At 51.2% G+C, this 17,868-nt stretch overlaps 1 protein-coding gene across 1 annotated transcript in view; it reads left to right on the top strand.

Annotated features, from left to right (window-relative positions):
* Positions 1-6,462: 6,462 nt before the first annotated feature.
* LOC144943870 (uncharacterized) overlaps positions 6,463-17,868 on the top strand; it is a 15,786-nt gene continuing 4,380 nt past the window's right edge. The window contains 1 exon segment of the mRNA XM_078871706.1: positions 6,463-6,552. Within this exon segment, the coding sequence (XP_078727832.1) occupies positions 6,463-6,552 (90 nt within the window).

Genomic DNA, 17,868 nt, shown 5'->3' on the forward strand with positions numbered 1-17,868 from the left:
GGTAGGAACCTCCTGGTTACACCAGCCCACAGGGAATTATTGTGTCCGTCCGTCCGTCGCGCATCCAAAAATGGGAGGGGTGGGGCTGGGTGGAGTGGAGAGGGGCTGGGTGGGGGGTGGGGCTGGGTGGGGAGGGGCTGGTCACCCCGTGGTGCCCTTATAAAACTCAACGTTTAACCTACTCACGCCGGTTTGTGCCCGCCCTCACAGTCGGCCATATTTGCGGAATACACCACGTCGCCATTGACCCCGGCCATTGACCGAGCAACCCGACGTTCCTACCAGCTCCCTCCGCAGGAATGTGTTAACTCCCTCGCCTGGTATGAAGGAGGTCGTGGGTTCAATCCTGACCCTGACGCCTGCTGCTGTATATTTGGAGTTTGCGTATCTCTCTCTCTCTCTCTCCTCGTGGTCGCGTGGATTTTTCTCCGGGTCGTCCGGGTTTTCCCTCCACATTTAGAAACACGCGTTTTAGAGTATTTGGCTGAAATAGCGGTTATTTGTGGCCAGGTGGCTTCTGAAAAAGATCTATATAGCTGAGTAGGCCTTACCTGGTAAAATAAAATAAAAATGATCGTGAAGCAGAGAGTCGTGCATATTTGATTGGCATAAATAAGTTGATTGTGATGGCAAAGACATCATTTAGGTTGTTAAAATAAGGTGATGCGATATGGGAGATTCAGAGTTTGAATTAGCAACTATTACCCACATTTCCAAGGTAACCCATGCACGCGCGAGAATAACGCGCGATAGGATGTCTACTGTTCATGTGAAGAACCTACTTGCTGTGCTACCATCCGCTGCCCACCGTGGAGCCCTGTAGGTCGGCTTTTCATTAAATGTCAGGGCAGTAACGTTGCCCGGCGGTAGAGCGTTTTGCCTCTTGCAGCAGAGGTTCGCGGATCGAATCGAGCGGCCGCCCTGATTAATATTGCGGGGTGTATTAACCGTAAACAAATATACCGTGACGATATTTGCGAGAGTAGGCCATAGTGTGCTAGTGTCATGGTTCCAAATTTTGCCCCTAAAAATTGTAATTTACACAGCAGATTATGACTTAATTGGGATTATAGATGGCAATCACCGCACGGCTACTGCACAAGCTTGGCAGGACCCTCCTGAAAGAGCGCCGTGAGGCTCAACGAGGCTTTCCTGGGTAAACAAAACGTAATGGTGAAGTCATTATATGAGCATTGTTTGGTGTGTGAGAGGGAACAAGACTACACAGAGAAAAGCTACTCATGTGAAGGAACACAAAACTAAAACATGTTCGTCAATTACGCTGCGGTCGTAAAGGAACACAAATATATAATCGGCGACGTTTCGGGCAATGACTCTTTCTGCACAACACAGAGAAGTCAAGCGCGTACACAGGCGAAGTTGTAAGGGAAGAGGGATGGAGGAACGCAAACTGTAGGTGGACAGGCATCGACACACAGGACTGTGGTGCGGTGATATCTTCAATGTACTTGGCAATGTTTTATGTAACTTGATTTTAACCATGTATGTATGTAGACCTTTCGCACGGTACGTAGCCAACCACGCTAGTCGAAGGTGCGGGGGAAGGACAACAAACTAAGCACAAAAAGGCGATTGGGAAAGAAATTCGTTTTCAATCTAGATGATTTAAAAGTGCATAGCTCCAGCGGCTTCCTAACATCAGAAGGAAGAGCGTTCCAGACGGCCGCAGAAGTGCATCTGAAAGCGCGCGATGCGGTGACCGCCGTGCTTGTGCTGCCATGGCTGGCCTAAAGCTGCCGCTGCGAGGCTGAGCGGAGTTCGCGTGATGATGGTTGATACTCCTTGACGAGCTCAGCAGGGTATTGTGCCTCGTTTGTGCAAAGTACTTTGTATGTGATGGGTGCGACCTCATAATGTGTAATGAATATACAATTAGAGTGTAAGTGAGTGACAGTTGAGCAATTAACTATAGTCTGTGCTCAATGCGGTTGTCTGGCTTGATGACCTGCATGCAAAATTCTAGCTGTTGCTCTGCATCTACATCAGTAGCCTTACAGAAGATGAAGAAGACAGAAGACCTGTCCAGACAACGCGTGTCTCCGCAAACCAGCCGAATCGACAAACCGCCTTCTTCAGTCGGAGAGATGAGGATTGGCGATGGCATCATCGGGTGGCAGATCTCTCCCAACTCGAGATGGTGCTGAGATGCCGACGCTGCCGCAGTGCCATGGACAGCGAACACCGGAGTCGCGAGCCGGAGGGTCGGGAGGTTATATTCCATCTCCTGGTGAGGCAGCTGAAACTATTTTGTACGTCTCTGTCTTGAAGCCCCCCCTCCGCCCCGGGAGGGCTTTGTCCACCCAGCGGAATAATTGGGTCCACCAAAGGTAGTCGATCGGCAGGTTGCGTGTCGTGGGGTAAAGTGTGGGTGCTCCCCACCTCTTCAAAGACGTCTGGCCAGCGTGGAAGAGTAGGCCAAACACCCCTCCCTCTGATGGGCGGAGGACCTTCCGCCAGCAGTGGCGTTAGCGAGACATATTCGGCGCGGCGCCTTTACCTTCGCGTCGACGCGTCCAGTGGCTCTGTTTACAAAGATGCTGGGGTTGTTGTCGTTCTTGTCGTCTTGCTGAAGACCGAACATCAACAGTGACAACGCAGCTCATCGAGGGCGAGCTGAGTTGTCACTGTTGGCAACGCAGCTCCGGCAGATCGCGGCCACCCCGCTTGGCAGAGTGGCGGGACGCTACGAGCACTGCCGGTGCACCGCCAGGCCACGCGCCCACCTCGCTGGCATCGTGGGCCTCGCGAGAGCACAGCCACTGGGCCTGGCCACAGGGGGGCGGGGGGGGTTCGTGACCTCCCGGGAAAGTCGTTTTAGGGGAAAAACAGAGAGAGGTGGCGCGGTTTCGCACCTCTGGTGTGGCACGGTTGGCTACGTACGGTGCGACAGAGGTTCAACGCACGTACGCACGTACGCACCCCCACACTGAGCGCGTACAAAGCGCCGAGTGAGTGTGACGACGATTCGTTGTCGCGCCCATTTGGTCCTGGTTACTGCACAGCCTCGATTTCCGCTTTCAGTGATGCTGGCTTCGATTTCAGCTTCTAAGGCCAAAAATATTCTTGGATTTTCATCTTTTTTTTCCACCTCCTCTCCCACCCCCCACTACGCCCCCCCCACCTCTCTCCCTTCCTCCCCCTGTCCTGCAATCGCTCCTCAATTGGCCTCAGTACCGAGTGCCGACCTCCCACCGAGGAGGCTCAGCTTGAAGTTACTATCGGCCCGCTGTGTTTGAATGAACTCGGAGTGAAACGAGAGGCATGCCGAGGTCGCTGTGGCCACCCACTCATCCTCCCGGCTCGCCCCCTCTCTCTCTCTCACGCTGTGCGCAGAGCCTCGTCTCTGCGCACGAGATCGAATTGCCGCGCGATCCCCTTTCCCCCTCTCCCGCGCTCTCTCCGTTTTGCGTCCGAGGTGTGCGCGGGTGATGCGGATCCATCTCGAGCGAGCGAGCGTGAACACCTGAGCTGACCGCACGGTGCCCCCCCCCCTCCCCCAAAACAAAAACACAACTCAGCCCTTAGGGGGAACGATCCATATTTATGCATTAAAAACAAAAATGTGGCTGCAATCCTTGAGCCCATTTATATATATTTTCAAAAATTGTAAATCAATCATTTAAAGGAAAGTTCTGTTGGGCCTTTTAGTCACAGAGAGGCTGTCCTGTCTTAGGAACGTTGCGCACGTTTGTGAGAATAAGAAACCTTGCAAATACTGCACGGCAAAGTCTCGGTTATGTGGGTGGGATAGAGGAGGAGGAGGGGTGGACAAGATGAAGCAAAAATACGGACGATGCAAAACGTGTGCAACCTTTACGCAGAGAAAAATTCTTTATTGCTTACCGAGAGATAATCTGCCGGTTTAAATGTTTTTTAAAAAAGTTTTACCGGTTCAAGTAATCGGGTTCTTAGCGACGTATTTGCGGTCAAGCGGGCACCGAGTCACGGAGCCATCGACGAGCGAGGAGCCGCCGTAATGGCAAGCAGCAGGAGCGCGCTAAAGAGTCGCGAATTAGCGCCCAGACAATAAATGGTGCTGGTGGAGGTGGTGGCGGTGGTGGCGGTGGTGGCAGTGGCGGCAGTGGCGGTGGTGGCGGTGGAGGCGGTGGCGGTGGTGGTGGCGGCGGTGGTGGTGGTGGCGGTGGCGGTGGTGGTGGCGGTGGTGGCGGTGGTGGTGGCGGTGGTGGTAGCGATGGTGGTGGTGGCGTTAGTGGCGGTGGTGGTGGTGGCGTGGTGGCGGTGGTGGTGGCGGTGGTGGTGGTGGTAGTGGCGGTGGTGGCGGTGGTGGTAGCGATGGTGGTGGTGGTGGCGGTGGTGGCGGTGGTGGTGGTGGTGGCGGTAGTGGCGGTGGTGGTGGTGGTGGCGGTGGTGGTAGCGATGGTGGTTGTGGTGGCGGTAGTGGCGGTGGTGGTGGCGGTGGTGGTGGCGGTAGTGGTGGCGGTGGTGGTGGTGGAGGTGGCGGTGGTGGTGGTAGCGCACGCTTTGCACATCCAGCGAATTGGCTGGGGAAGCTTGTGTGGGGTCGTTCAGAGATGGCCCCGTGTCAAAAGGATGTAGCCATTTGCAAAGATAATCCCTCATAACGTGTGCGTCTATGATTTCGGTTCAAGTTTTTTTTAAAGCAACTTTGAATTTTTGGCAACCCCAAAATCCAAAGCTATAAGGGGAAGAAGACGAAGAAGAATAAAAAACCGGCTCGTGTTTGTTCAGCTTTAGAATAATATTGACCCTGTGATCATTGCGGGTTTTGAGTTTGCTTCAGGGCATTTTATGAATGCACCCATACTACTGTACACGTGTTGTCTCACCCTTGATTTATTATACTGCGTACAAAAAAGAGAGGAGTGTCACCAAGACGGACGGACTGTGCCCGGTCTCGTCAGAGCTCCGAAGCTAAGCAGGTACGAGCCTGGACGGTGCTTGGGTAGAAGGGAAGTAATAAAATAATAAATATAAAGCATAATAAAATAATTCTCACGACGTGACTTTACCGAAAGAACCAAGAAGATGAATCCCTGCAGTCACGAAAGCTTTAAATCGAAATTTAGGTGCTTGGGTAAATGACCACTTTGGCCTAACAGATTGTCATTGGTGGGGGGGATGATGATGATGGGGGGGGGGGGTACAGTGGAGAGTAGTGCAGAAATCCCATCGTTGTACTCTACTGCTATGCTTCCATGTATATGTCCAGCGCCTTCGCCAACCCGCGCTGACCGGCATGGTGAAGTATGGCCACGACCCGCACAGGCTTGGGGAGGCCCTCATCCAGCAGTGGATTTACAAAATGGCTCTACGTGGATATCATATCCTGGCACTTTATGCTGACCTAAATGTTATACAGGGTGGCCCAAAAGCCAGGAAACATGGGGTGATTATTTTTATTTTAACAAATAACATAGGGTTGTTTTCTTTAGCTTAACGCATGTTCCAGCTGACTTCTATTGACATTAATGCACGCTATAATTATCTGTTGAAATGAATTAATGAATTTTCTAAAGATTACAGCTGCCTTCTTTAGCGTACAAATAAAGTCATTAAAATCGTTCGCCATTCGCCATTTTCTTTCGTTTTTCTAAATGTCATCCGACAAGGAAGAAGACTGCTAGATATTTATAAGGATAATAAATACAATATTAACTGAAATAATAAACATTTAAAATGTCTGTCTTAATGCCAGTCATGAAATAAATGAATTAACCCATATGTGTTCTGACATTTGAGCCACCCCGTATACAATTCCAAAAGCAATTTCAAGGAGGAAACGATCGAGTCAGCAGCTTGGGTTGCATCATTCTAGATCGTGTTGTGAAACCTGAAATGGATGTTGAAATTCTTTCGCACCGTACGTAGCCAACCGTGTTAATCAGAGGGCGCCGCGGTGGTGAGATGTTAACTACCTCGCCTGGTGTGCTGAGTGCGCGGGTTCGATCCCGACCCTGACGTCTGCTGTATATTTTCTCTCCCCGTGGTCACGTGTATTATTCTCATGGTTCTCCGGGGTTTCCCCGCCACATTTAGAATCAACATCACGCGTTTCTGGCTGCTATAAATACCCACGTGATAAGCCAATTCGTAGAGCTATCGTTTGTGATGGACAGGTCGCTTCTGAAAAAAGAGCTGTATAGCTCAGTGGGCCTTACCTGGTAAAATAAAAAAAACACAAATATAGTTTAATCGTTTTAAAATCAGTAAGTGTGGTGAGTCACAAGGTTTCTGGACGCATGTGTGTGTTACACGAGCTTGGAATTACACCAAGAAACAGGAAGAGGAGGAGGAGCAGAATGAGCAACACGTGGGTCGGGAAAACACACACACACACGTTAGAGACATTGACAGAAGGAGAAACACGTGCGTTTAAAAAAAAAACGTACGCGAGTTAAAGACGACTTTCCAATCGTGAAGACTGTGGACTTTGAGCGGCACGTGCCGCGAGAAGGAGTGATGGATGTGCCCGTGGCTGAGACTAAAGCCTGCGTGGCAGCCAACGGAGGGAACGTGGCGGAGAGAACGTCCACAGCGGACAAGGAAGCAGTGAGATCAGCTGATGTGCAAAGTCTTGGGCGCATCGTTGCGTTGCAGGTTCAATTGAGATGGGCGACAACTTGGGAGGCCCCTTCGTCCAGCAGTGGATTGATCATGGCTTACGACGATGATGATGATGTTGTGCAGCCAATGGTGATCTGGCGAATGCCATCCAAACGTGCCACGCATGATAAGTCTCAGTGTCCATCCGGGGCTTGAACCCAGACCCTCGGTGGTGCTGGCCCATTACTCTGACACACGCACCAACCCCCTGAGCCATCTGGCCAAAACTCAATGTTTGCGTCCAACTATGGTGTTGGAATTGTGTTTGTTTGGCAGAACCATGCCCACCCACCCCCGCTATGAAATATGACCACTGCGGTTATCTGTGTGAACACAACGTCAAGGGTATAAGTGAAAGCCCATCGGGTCAGATTCCAACAGACTTATCACAATTGCTTTACATTCATCATGTTAGCAATATAGTACAGCTGGCTTATCTGATCATTTAAGAATACGGATTATTTGATCAACCATCGCTTCGATTGCTCAACAAATTGGATAATACAAATATAGTTGTGAAAAGAAAGTATCACCGCTGTCACCACGTGTGCCGCTGGGCGGGAGGTAATGGGCAGTGATCTCATCTCATCTGCATCATCATCTGGGTCACGTTGGGCGTGGCTTATAGGGGGTTTCCTGCCTTCGGGGGGCAGGATATCGGTGGGTGGCCAAACGTTTTAAAGGGGGCTCCGAGGAATAAACCACGACAAAAAGGAGTTGATTGCAATGTTTAGTTGCGGCGTTGACTTCATCTACTCAAAGTCCCGGCTCTCATCACCACAGCCATCGTCAATTGCCATGAGCAGCCGTGATATATCCACTGCTGGATGAAGGCCTCTGCTGGCCGTCGCCATCTCTCCCGTCAACCACGCGGTGCACCCACCGACCCACCCATCCGTCTCGCTCCTTCACGCGAGCTGATTCCATCGCTCCGTCTCCTTGATGGATGTACTCTCCAGTGGGCTACAGTAAACAGAAAATAAAACAATATATATGTATATCTCTGGAACAGCAATGAGCACATGTTGTCACTGCATGCTGCATGACTGTGAAAGATGGTGGTGTTTATTATGGGAGGGGGCAGGGGGGGGGGCAGGAAATAAGAAAAAAAGGGGTCAACCGGGTTAGACTGTCCAAGGGTCGTATGTATTTAAATAGGGAGTCAAGTCTTTGCTTGAGCGTATTGAAGGTGTTGTAGCATTTTAGAGGTGTTGAGTGGATTGAGAATGGTAAAGTGGACGTCTGATCGCATTTTAAAAACAATACACTCGTGCTACGATGTGGGGAGAAGACAAATCCTTTTAGTGGCACGTGAACGTACTGTATGTATATTTATGAGATCCTTTTCAAAATAAACACATTTTTACCCTTTCAAATACCACGTTGCGGTGACACTCGAGTAAGTGTCTCAATTCTGGCTTCTTGACGGTGGCTAAAGAGCAACGAAAGTTCATCATCATCGTCGTCGTCGTCGTCATCAGCCATGATCTATCTGCTGCTGGACAGAGGCCTCCTGCACACACCGACGCGTTACGCGAGATGCATTTGAGTCGGGTGTTTGCATTCATCAGTTGAACTCGCAGTCAGGCTTTCGCGACTGATATTTATTCATAATATAGATTTTTTGGTTGTTGGGTTAAATCGCGTAAATATGAATGTGTCGTTTAACCGCCACCACCTGACACAGCCAATTAGTCAGCTTTGTCATGTAAACAAAAACATGCCAATTCGTGACTGGTTACTATTTACGCGATCTCACCCACGAAGCGTCTCTTATGGACGCATAAGTTAATGTCTGCCGCGGCAAACTCTGTTCTTGAATTTAGGGGTTGCAGGGACATCTGCAGAAAATCCACGCGATTTACGATGTTTTAAGAATCGCCCCGAAATTAATCGTGGATGTGTTAAACAAGTGCTGAGTTACGGTCCCGTTTCAAACCCTCGCATGCCAACAACGCAGAGGCGACCACAGGGGGGGGGGTGGGGGGGGCCTTGCCTGGGTCTACCTTAAAATAAACAGCCGTACGTCCACGTTACACCACCCCCACCACACCCCCCACACCCCCACGTCTCTTTCCTTTAGGTTTCCCGCAGCTCCGCGGGCCCATAAAGAGTGGACGTTTAAACATCAGACGCTGGCTCACCAGTGCTAGACACAAAGATCCCTCCGTGTAGCCAGTGAACGGACTGTTGGGGCAAGTGCTGTTAGCGAGCAGCTATGAAGGCCAGAACGGCAACCACGCCCGGCCGCCTTTGTCTCCCCAGTGGCGATGTTTACGCACCGCACCGGGTCACTCATTTGAGGCTGAGTCGACCTAGGGGATGCCCAGGACCGGTTCAGATAATCGTCGCTGGTGTTGGCCGTGAGCGGGAACCGAACTCGGGTCACCGGGTTCGTAGCGCAGCGCGCTAACCGCTACACAACCGCCCCCCACAGTGCGAAACACAGACACAGACGCATTTAAGAATAATAATAATTTGCACTTCAATTACAAGTCACGCAGGAAGGATACTAATACGCAGCAGACACGCGGCGTGAATTTTACTTTTGTTTATATATTTTTACTTTTGACCAGACATGGCCTACTGAGCTATTTAGCTCTTTTTCAGAAGCGACCTGGCCACAGATTGATAGCTCATCGAGGTGGCTCATCATCATCACCACGTGCAAATTGACAGCAGTCAAATCCTCTGCACGTGTGCTGATTCTAAATGTGGAAGGAAAAACCAGAGGGGCCGGAGAAAAATTCACGTGATCACGAGACACGCAAACTCCAAATATACAGCAGGCGTCAGGGTCGGGACCAATCCCACGACCCCCTGAATACCAGGCGAGGTAGTTAACATCTCCGAGCCACCGTGATGATGAAATAGAGAGAGAGAGGGACATGCAGACTCCAAATATACAGCAGGCGTCAGGGTTGGGATCGAACCCACGACTCCCTTGCATACCAGGCAAGGTAGTTAACATCTCCTAGCCACCGTGATTATGATGATGACAGAGAGAGAGGGACATGCAGACTCCAAATATACAGCAGGCGTCAGGGTCGGGATCGAACCCACGACTCCCTTGCATACCAGGCAAGGTAGTTAACATCTCCTAGCCACCGTGATTATGATGATGACAGAGAGAGAGGGACATGCAGACTCCAAATATACAACAGGCGTCAGGGTCGGGATCGAACCCACGACTCCCTGCATACCAGGCTAGGTAGTTAACATCTCGCCACGGTGTCACCCATGTTATCGAATGCGTCGGCGGCTGCAACGGCACGGGGAACCGATGAAGCAGAGGGGCCCCGGGTGCTGAGATGCCAACAGAGGGGGGAGACACGGGACAGGCGCCACGCTTTCAGCTGCACTTTGTTCGCGAAACGTTGCGTGCACAGATAGATGTGTGCGCGAGTCTCACCTGAGCTGGGCTGTGGGACGCAGTGAGGGGTGGCATTGCGGGGAACGCGACAGATTTATCTTCTTGGTTCTTTCGGTAAAGTCACGTAGAAGGAAAATAATGAAATAATAAAAATAAAACATAATAAAATAATTCTCACGACGTTTCGGCCACAACGCAAGCAGCCGTCTTCAGGTGGAGAACAGGTCTACTTGCGTTGTGGCCGAAACGTCGTGAGAATTATTTTATTATGTTTTATTTTTATTATTTTATTATTCTCCTTCTACGTGACTTTACCGAAAGAACCAAGAAGATGAATCCCTGCAGTCACGAAAGCTTTAAATCGAAAAAAAGTGCATTTGTGTAAAGTTAATCAACTTTACCGCTTTCCAGGCCGTGGGAACCGGTGACTTGTCTACAATAAGACACGTGTTACTCCTGAATACATCTATTTGAACGACAGATCTACAAGCGAGACGCGTTTGTCCGCTTGTCTGTTTTGTTATTTTTTTTACCGGCCGTGACGGACACGACGTCTCGACCTGGAGTTTGTTCTCCGTCGCAACTCGCTGCCATCGGATGGGCTCGTTCACGTGCAGCTTTGCACTCTGGGGACACGTTCGATGCCGTTCATTCAACACATTCATTGTACTGGTCGCGAAAGGCCTCCGTGTTAAGACGAAATTAAAGGCGCGTGCATTTTAATCACGCTCGCTGGTAGGCGTTCTGTGGCAAAAACGCGTGCATTGCTACCCGTCACGATTGATGTTGCAGACAACTTTTACCCCGAACAGACGGCCAATTATACTATTCCAGTGAAAACGCGAATTGGAAATCCAGAAAATGCACGAATTACCACGAGTGGAGCGAACATCTCCGCAATGGGCGACGCGAACCGACTGATCACGTGCACCCAACAACACACTTGGTCTCGACTGAGCCCACTGATCCATTCGACGTCTTCACGTGAACGAGCCGGGCAGTGTTCACCTTTAAACAAACGTCAAACGCTAGAACGGAACGTGTCCCGGATTGCGATCTGTCCCTGTCTAGCGCGAATTCTGCCCTCATCCCGTGCCCCCCCCCCCTGCCCCCCCCCCTGTATTTGTGATATAAATACTGGGACATCCATCGCTCGCTCGCAACATGTTTAGCGTTGGAGTGGCCGATGGCAGCCTTCACGTGGCCCCTGGAGCGTGGCGAGCGTGGGGCAGGCAAGGGGGTGTCGTGGCCCCACGCCTGGTGGTCAAAGCTACGAGTTGCCCCAGCCCCAACCCCCCCCCCCCCCCTTGACAAAACCACCGTGAGATTTTTTTCAACAACAGTGTAAAAGAACAACAGCGCATAGTTTAAAACGGAGCGCCCCTACGGCGTTAAACGTTGGAGACCGTGAGCGCAACGATGCGACTAGGCAAGAGAAGCCGCAATATATAAGAGCCTAGGTGCCACCGTGCCAGACAAATCAAATATTGGGGCCTCACCTGAAAAATTGTCGCACCCTTTGAGCTGATAAAGTAGTCACCACGCCACTGATAATGTAGTCACTGCACCACTGATAATGTAGTCACTACGCCACTGATAATGTAGTCACTACGCCACTGATAATGTAGTCACTGCACCACTGATAATGTAGTTACTACACCACTGATAATGTAGTCACTACGCCACTGATAATGTAGCTACTACGTCACTGATAATGTAGTTACTACACCACTGATAATGTAGTTACTACGCCACTGATAATGTAGTTACTACGCCACTGATAATGTAGTTACTACACCACTGATAATGTAGTTACTACACCACTGATAATGTAGTTACAACGTTACTGATAATGTAGTCACTACACCACTGATAATGTAGTCACTACACCACTGATAATGTAGTCACTACACCACTGATAATGTAGTTACAACGTTACTGATAATGTAGTCACTACACCACTGATAATGTAGTCACTACACCACTGCTAATGTAGTCACTACACCACTCAAGTGAGAAATCACAACGAATGGCATCATCGTGGCGACCGTACATCGATCATCCATCCTCCCCCGGCCTCCAGACCCATGGATACAACTTTCGCATTGTGTCCGCCTCCCCGCCCCTCCACAGCTATTGCAGACAGCTTGTGTATCGTCAAATGAAGCTCGCAAATTAAAAGAAGTGGGGGGGGGGGGGGCTAATCCACGGAGCTGTTGCTGTTTGAAAACCTCGGTGACTCGACTTCAACATCGCCTCGTCAAATACTTGGGCTGCAGTTTTGGCCGTGTGGTGTTTTATGAAGCCGCCAGGGTCAAGTCTGCCCCACAGTTTGCCCGCCCTGGCAATTCTCCCGTTAAGCATTCGCTCGGTGTCACGATAGGAATCCCTGCACAAGCTAGCGGTCCTTCCCCCCCCCTTACCCTCCCTCTTCTCATTGCTGCTACACGAGTCCCCTTCACGTAGACCCCCCCCCACCACCACCATCTCTCTCTTTCTCTCCCGACGCGATAATCTCCGAGTAAGCCACGTTGTTGATTTAACGCTGAAACTCGCGCGGCTCTTGTACGCCGAGTCCTGTAGCAAATCTGTGGGAGGTTGTTTTAAACTCTCACGCATAAAACTGTGCAAAGACGGCTTCTCGAACGGTGCTAAGAGCACCCCGTGATCGAGGCTCATCGCCGCTTGTCAAGTTCACAATGTGCAGGTCGTCTTTTAAATGGCCATCGAACAAAGTCGGTCATCGCATCGCGCACTTTCAGATAAGCTTCTGCGGCCGTCTGGAACGCTCTTCCTTCAGATATTAGGAAGCCACTGAAGCTTCCAAATGGATGCAGATATTAGTGACCCTATTGTATGTAGGGTGTAGTAGGCAAACATAGAGTCAGTAGATTGTAGATACTACTGACTATTGTATATAGGGTGTGTAGGCATTTGTACCTACAAAATAAATTACTTTTTTGTGTGGGGGGGGGGGGGCGACAGTTGTTGTAAACCTGTTAAATCAACTTCTGACCCCCACATTTGGGGGTGGGAGGGTCCACTTTCAATAGCTATGTGATTCAGGCCGCCTTCTGAGAGGCTTTCATAATTTCGTTGAGGGTCAAACGGACAAACGGAACCCCAGGCTTTTATAATGCGATATAGATTGAAAACGCATCTTTCTTTAGAACTGCTTTTTGCGTTTAGTTTGTTGTCCTTTCCCGGAAGTACGGTGCGATAGAAGTTCAACATTCGCACACCGCGTCTCCATCACCCTGTACCCTTAATTCTTCACGTGCGTGATAGAAGAACCATTAGCCTTGCGCGTGCAGGCGAGGGCTGTTATTATTGTATTATTTTTCTGCCAGTCATCTCAGGCAGTCAACCCAGAACACCTGGGTCCGTCCCCTGACCTCCTGCCAGCGAGTCGTCGACACTTCACGTGGCCTCAAAGTGCGTGCACCTAGCCTGGCACAAGCGCTGTGGTTAGACCCCAAGGGTCTCCTGCTTACACGGGTCATTGTTCTGGAAATGAGACTCAATCCTGGTCTATTGAGCTCTCACCTGGTCAAATGAATTAAACTTGAATGTTAAGACTACATTGATGAGTTTAGAGAGTTGGAACGGATACGTTTTTATCGACACCGAGGGTGATGGTGAGATTAGTCGACCCTTTTTCTCCAAGACTTGAACTCCCAGGCTTCCAATTGTGAGTCGATCGCTCTGACTCGGGATGGAATTATTAAATCCTCGCACCGGCGATTCGACGAATTGTAGTTACGATTCAGCGAAAAAAGAGATTGCACGTTTAACATTGTGGTGAATGGTGGCACCTCTCGTGGCTGCACGGGTGACGCGAACCCACGATATGCAATCATCATGGGACCTCCTTTGCCAGTGTCAAAATATAAGAAGAGGTTTTCCCCTTTTTTTCTGGCAACAAAACAGGTGCTAAGATGTTAAAACACCAAACCGAAACCTTTTGCAAGGAATCATGTCTGCATTGACCGCAGATACTTGTGGTGAAAATACAAACAAAACACATGCTCTGATAGTATATGCATTGTCTTTGAAACTGATTGGTCGACACCAGGGACAGCATTTTTTAGAGCCTAGTGTCAAACAGTGTTAGACCAGAGGACGCCAAAAGGCGAACAGCACAAAGACAATGTCACTATCAGGACATTGAGAGCTCGGAGTGAGCAGATCCATCATGGGACCTCCTTTGCCACTATATACAACATATGCGATTAGATGCACGTATCGTTCAGCTTGATAATCAAGGTTATTAATGAATCATTGCATCGGTACAGCCTTAGCTCCGGCGCGATAACGCCAATTATATTATGGGTCTGAGAAATTCTGTAAAACTATACACATGTGCTTCATCATGATAGTCGGCCATGGTCAATCCACTGCTGGATGAAGGCCTCCACAAGCCGCCGCCATCTCCCGCGATCCTGCGATGCAACGATCCGCCAAGCACCTGCTTCACGTGAGCTGATTGCATCGTTCCATCTCCTCCATGGACGTACTCTTAGCCCAGGAGTTCCCATTCCTTCGCTGCAACTCCGTCATTATTTACACTGTGCGTTCTGTATATAAAAGACAAATATCTCCCGTATAGCCTTAACAGACTGTTGGGGTTGGGGCAAGTGCTGTTCGCGAGCACCTATGAAGGCCGCCACGGTACACGAGGGGGTGGGTGGCAAGCACCACGCCCGACCGCCTTTGTCTCCCTAATGGCGATGTTTACACAACACACCAAGTACTAATTTGAGGCTGAGTCGACCTAGGGCAGGCCCAAGACCGGTTCAAATAATCGTCACTGGTATTGGCCGTGAGCGGAGGAAATCGAATTCGGGTCACCGGATTCGTAGCGTCGTGCGCTAATCGCGACACCACCGCTGCCCACATTTATACTGCATACACACACAGTATACATCAAACTAAAAAGTGTTTCTCGTAATTACATTGCTCTGGACAAAGTAACACAAAATGTACTGCGTCACATTCTGTATAGACGGCTTTCCTGCCAGGAAGAGGCTTGCATGTCAATGGCAAATAAACAGGAAGGCAGGACGCGTGCGTGACACTGAACAGCACGGGGCAGAGTTAAAATCGTCAATCAGTGACGGCCCACGCCAAGCACGTGGCACAGGGAACAAACCCCGTCATGAATTACAATCCCTGCCACACTGCAGCCAGTGACGCAGCGTGGCTGGCCCGGGCCCAGGTGCAAGGAATGAAACGGAGCCTCCTGTCGTAATTCCACCACCAAACCCCCTTCGTTGTACCCCGGCGCCCTGGGGTTCCTCTGGACCGCGCACTCCCCGGTTGGACTCGCACCGCCTGCGTGCCGCTCGATAGCCGAGGCCACCCCGCTGATGTTGCACCGCGCGGACCAAGGCAGCGTGCCGCGGTCGTCGGATCAGGGTTGCGACCTGCGCTGCGTACTCCGGAGAGCCGAGTTGAACTCCTGGGCCTCGTCTGACATCAGAGATGCGCGATGCACGGACCGGTTCCCGGGTTCCACCTTTCACCACCAACCCGCACTGCCCGGCAGACCTGATGAGAGGGGGGGGGGGGGGTCGGTACAACTGTTTTGGGAACCCCAAACTTAAGGGGTGGCTAAAAAAAATGACATGATGGGGGGGGGGGGCTTTAGCTAAAATTAAATACCGTGGCTTCAAATTTCTCTCGACGGGCCTGCTCGCCAGCATACTTAAGTTTGGTCAATCAACCTCCCCCCCCACACCACCCACCCCATGATTGACGCGGCGAGCGGAGGGAGGCCTTCATCCAGCAGTGGATTGACAAACAAACTGTATATTCGTAAAAAAAATGTTTACTCTCACTATCATTCCTATTAGCCAAGGCAGCCGGACGATGAGTCGCAGCTGTGATTGCACTGGATGCACCGGTGCTCGCTCGCTCGCTGACGCAGGTGCACGGAACACGTCGCGGTCTGACTGAATGCAAGGGAACGCTCGCGCGTGGTGCCGTTGATTTTTTTCCTCTCTCTCTCCGTCGCTGCACCGCGGGCGAGACTTTTGGCGAGAGTGAATAGAACGTGCCAACGCATCACGCTAACCGAGGCAGGCACACCGCTTCCGCACCACAAATTAAAAAATAAGTAAGAGCGCGTTATCTGAGACGCGCACACACACGCACGCACGCGCTCGTGCGCGCGCGTGAGCCATTGCACATCCGTGCAAAGGCTCCCACTACATTGTGAGAAAAATAAAAATAATAATTATTCGCAGACCGGGCCAACGTATCATTTCTAACCGGGGCAGGCACACGTGAAATTACATTTAAAATGCCACTCTGCAAAGCGACGCTGTGCAAGACGTTGAGTCCCTGGAAATGAGAGCTCTGGGAAAAGGTGACGCAAGGAAAGGAAAATGCTGAATTATGAAGAACCCCCCCCCCCACACCAAAACAAAACAGAGTTGGATCAGAATCAGAATCTTTATTTATCCTGGAGAAATCCGTGTGAGCTGTGAAGCTCTCCATTGACAGACGTCCGGATGGATTGCCAAGCGGTGAACGGAGCTCGGAGATTTTTGCCCAACGAGACGGTTTGCAAGAGAGGGTTGATTAGTTGCATATGTTTGGCGTTCACTGTGGGACACGAGCGGCATGTGCTGTCTCTGGCAGGCGACGCGTCACTCCCTCTGCCAGGGTGGAGACAATGCATTGTGTGCTGTGCCGGAACGAGTACAAATAGCCAACTTGGAAAACCACATTTTCAATCAACTACATCGCACACGCCGACGTCTGAATCTCCCACAGTGTGCCCCAGCTCGTCAGATCTCAGAAGCTCAGCAGGTTTTTTTAGACCGGATAGCGCTTGCACGGGCGACTAGCGTGATGGTTGTTTTACCAAACTTCACCACGATGGTCAGTGCGGGTTGGTAAAGGGGGCTCAGTAACACTTGGCACAACACAATTCTTCATCATGGCACTCGCCCACCCTGATGACTTTGCAATGCGAAAACTTGCTTGTGCGCGTTCCACCTCGCAGAATTCTTCCCATTACCAGGCCCACACGATGTTTACACACCGCACCAGGGGCTCATTTAAGGCTGAGTCGACCTAGGGGGAGGCCCAGAACCGATTCAGATAATCGTCACCGGTGGTGGCCGTGAGCGGGAATCGAACTCGGGTCGCCGGGCTCGTAGCGCGCTAATCGCTACACACACACACACGACAAAAACAACAACACATCCCGTAAATATAAACAGCATCCTAACACAGGATACACAAATCTTAACGGAACGTCGCCAGATTCATCCCTCGGTCAAACGGGCCGTGATAGCTGACGTCATGACGTCTGCCCACCTGCTGCCCCCCCCCCCCCCCCCGTAGGGAGCCAGCAAAGAACGAGTGAGAGCGAGCGAGATACAGACATTAAAGTGAGAGAGTGCACATATTGCATTACCCTTCAGATTCAATTACGGGACATTGTTCTAAGGGAAACGCCGCCGCCTCCACCACCAACGACCACCGCCGCCGCCGCCGGCCCCTCGCCGTCGCGACGGGCTGGGTGGTGGTGGTGGTTGTGCGGGGAAACGCGAGAGCCCAGCGGGGCTGCGTGCACTCTCGTGCGGGCCGCTGTGGGTCTGAGTCCGGCATGGGGACGTTGTGGGTCGACCCGCAGCCGCGCAACCCACCCCACCCCTAGCCCCCCACCCCACCCCTAGCCCCCCACCCTAGCCCCCCACCCTAGCCCCCCACACCACCCTAGCCCCCCACTCTAGCCCCCCACACCACCCAAGCCCCCCCTCACCCTAGCCCCCCACGCCACCCACCCCACCCTAGCCCCCCACGCCACCCACACCACCCACCCCACCCCAACCTAGCCCCCCACGCCATTCGCGCCACCCACCCACGCACCCCAC

The sequence above is a fragment of the Lampetra fluviatilis genome, chromosome 33, assembly GCF_964198595.1.
Source record: "Lampetra fluviatilis chromosome 33, kcLamFluv1.1, whole genome shotgun sequence".
In the NCBI taxonomy this organism is placed as follows: domain Eukaryota; kingdom Metazoa; phylum Chordata; class Hyperoartia; order Petromyzontiformes; family Petromyzontidae; genus Lampetra; species Lampetra fluviatilis.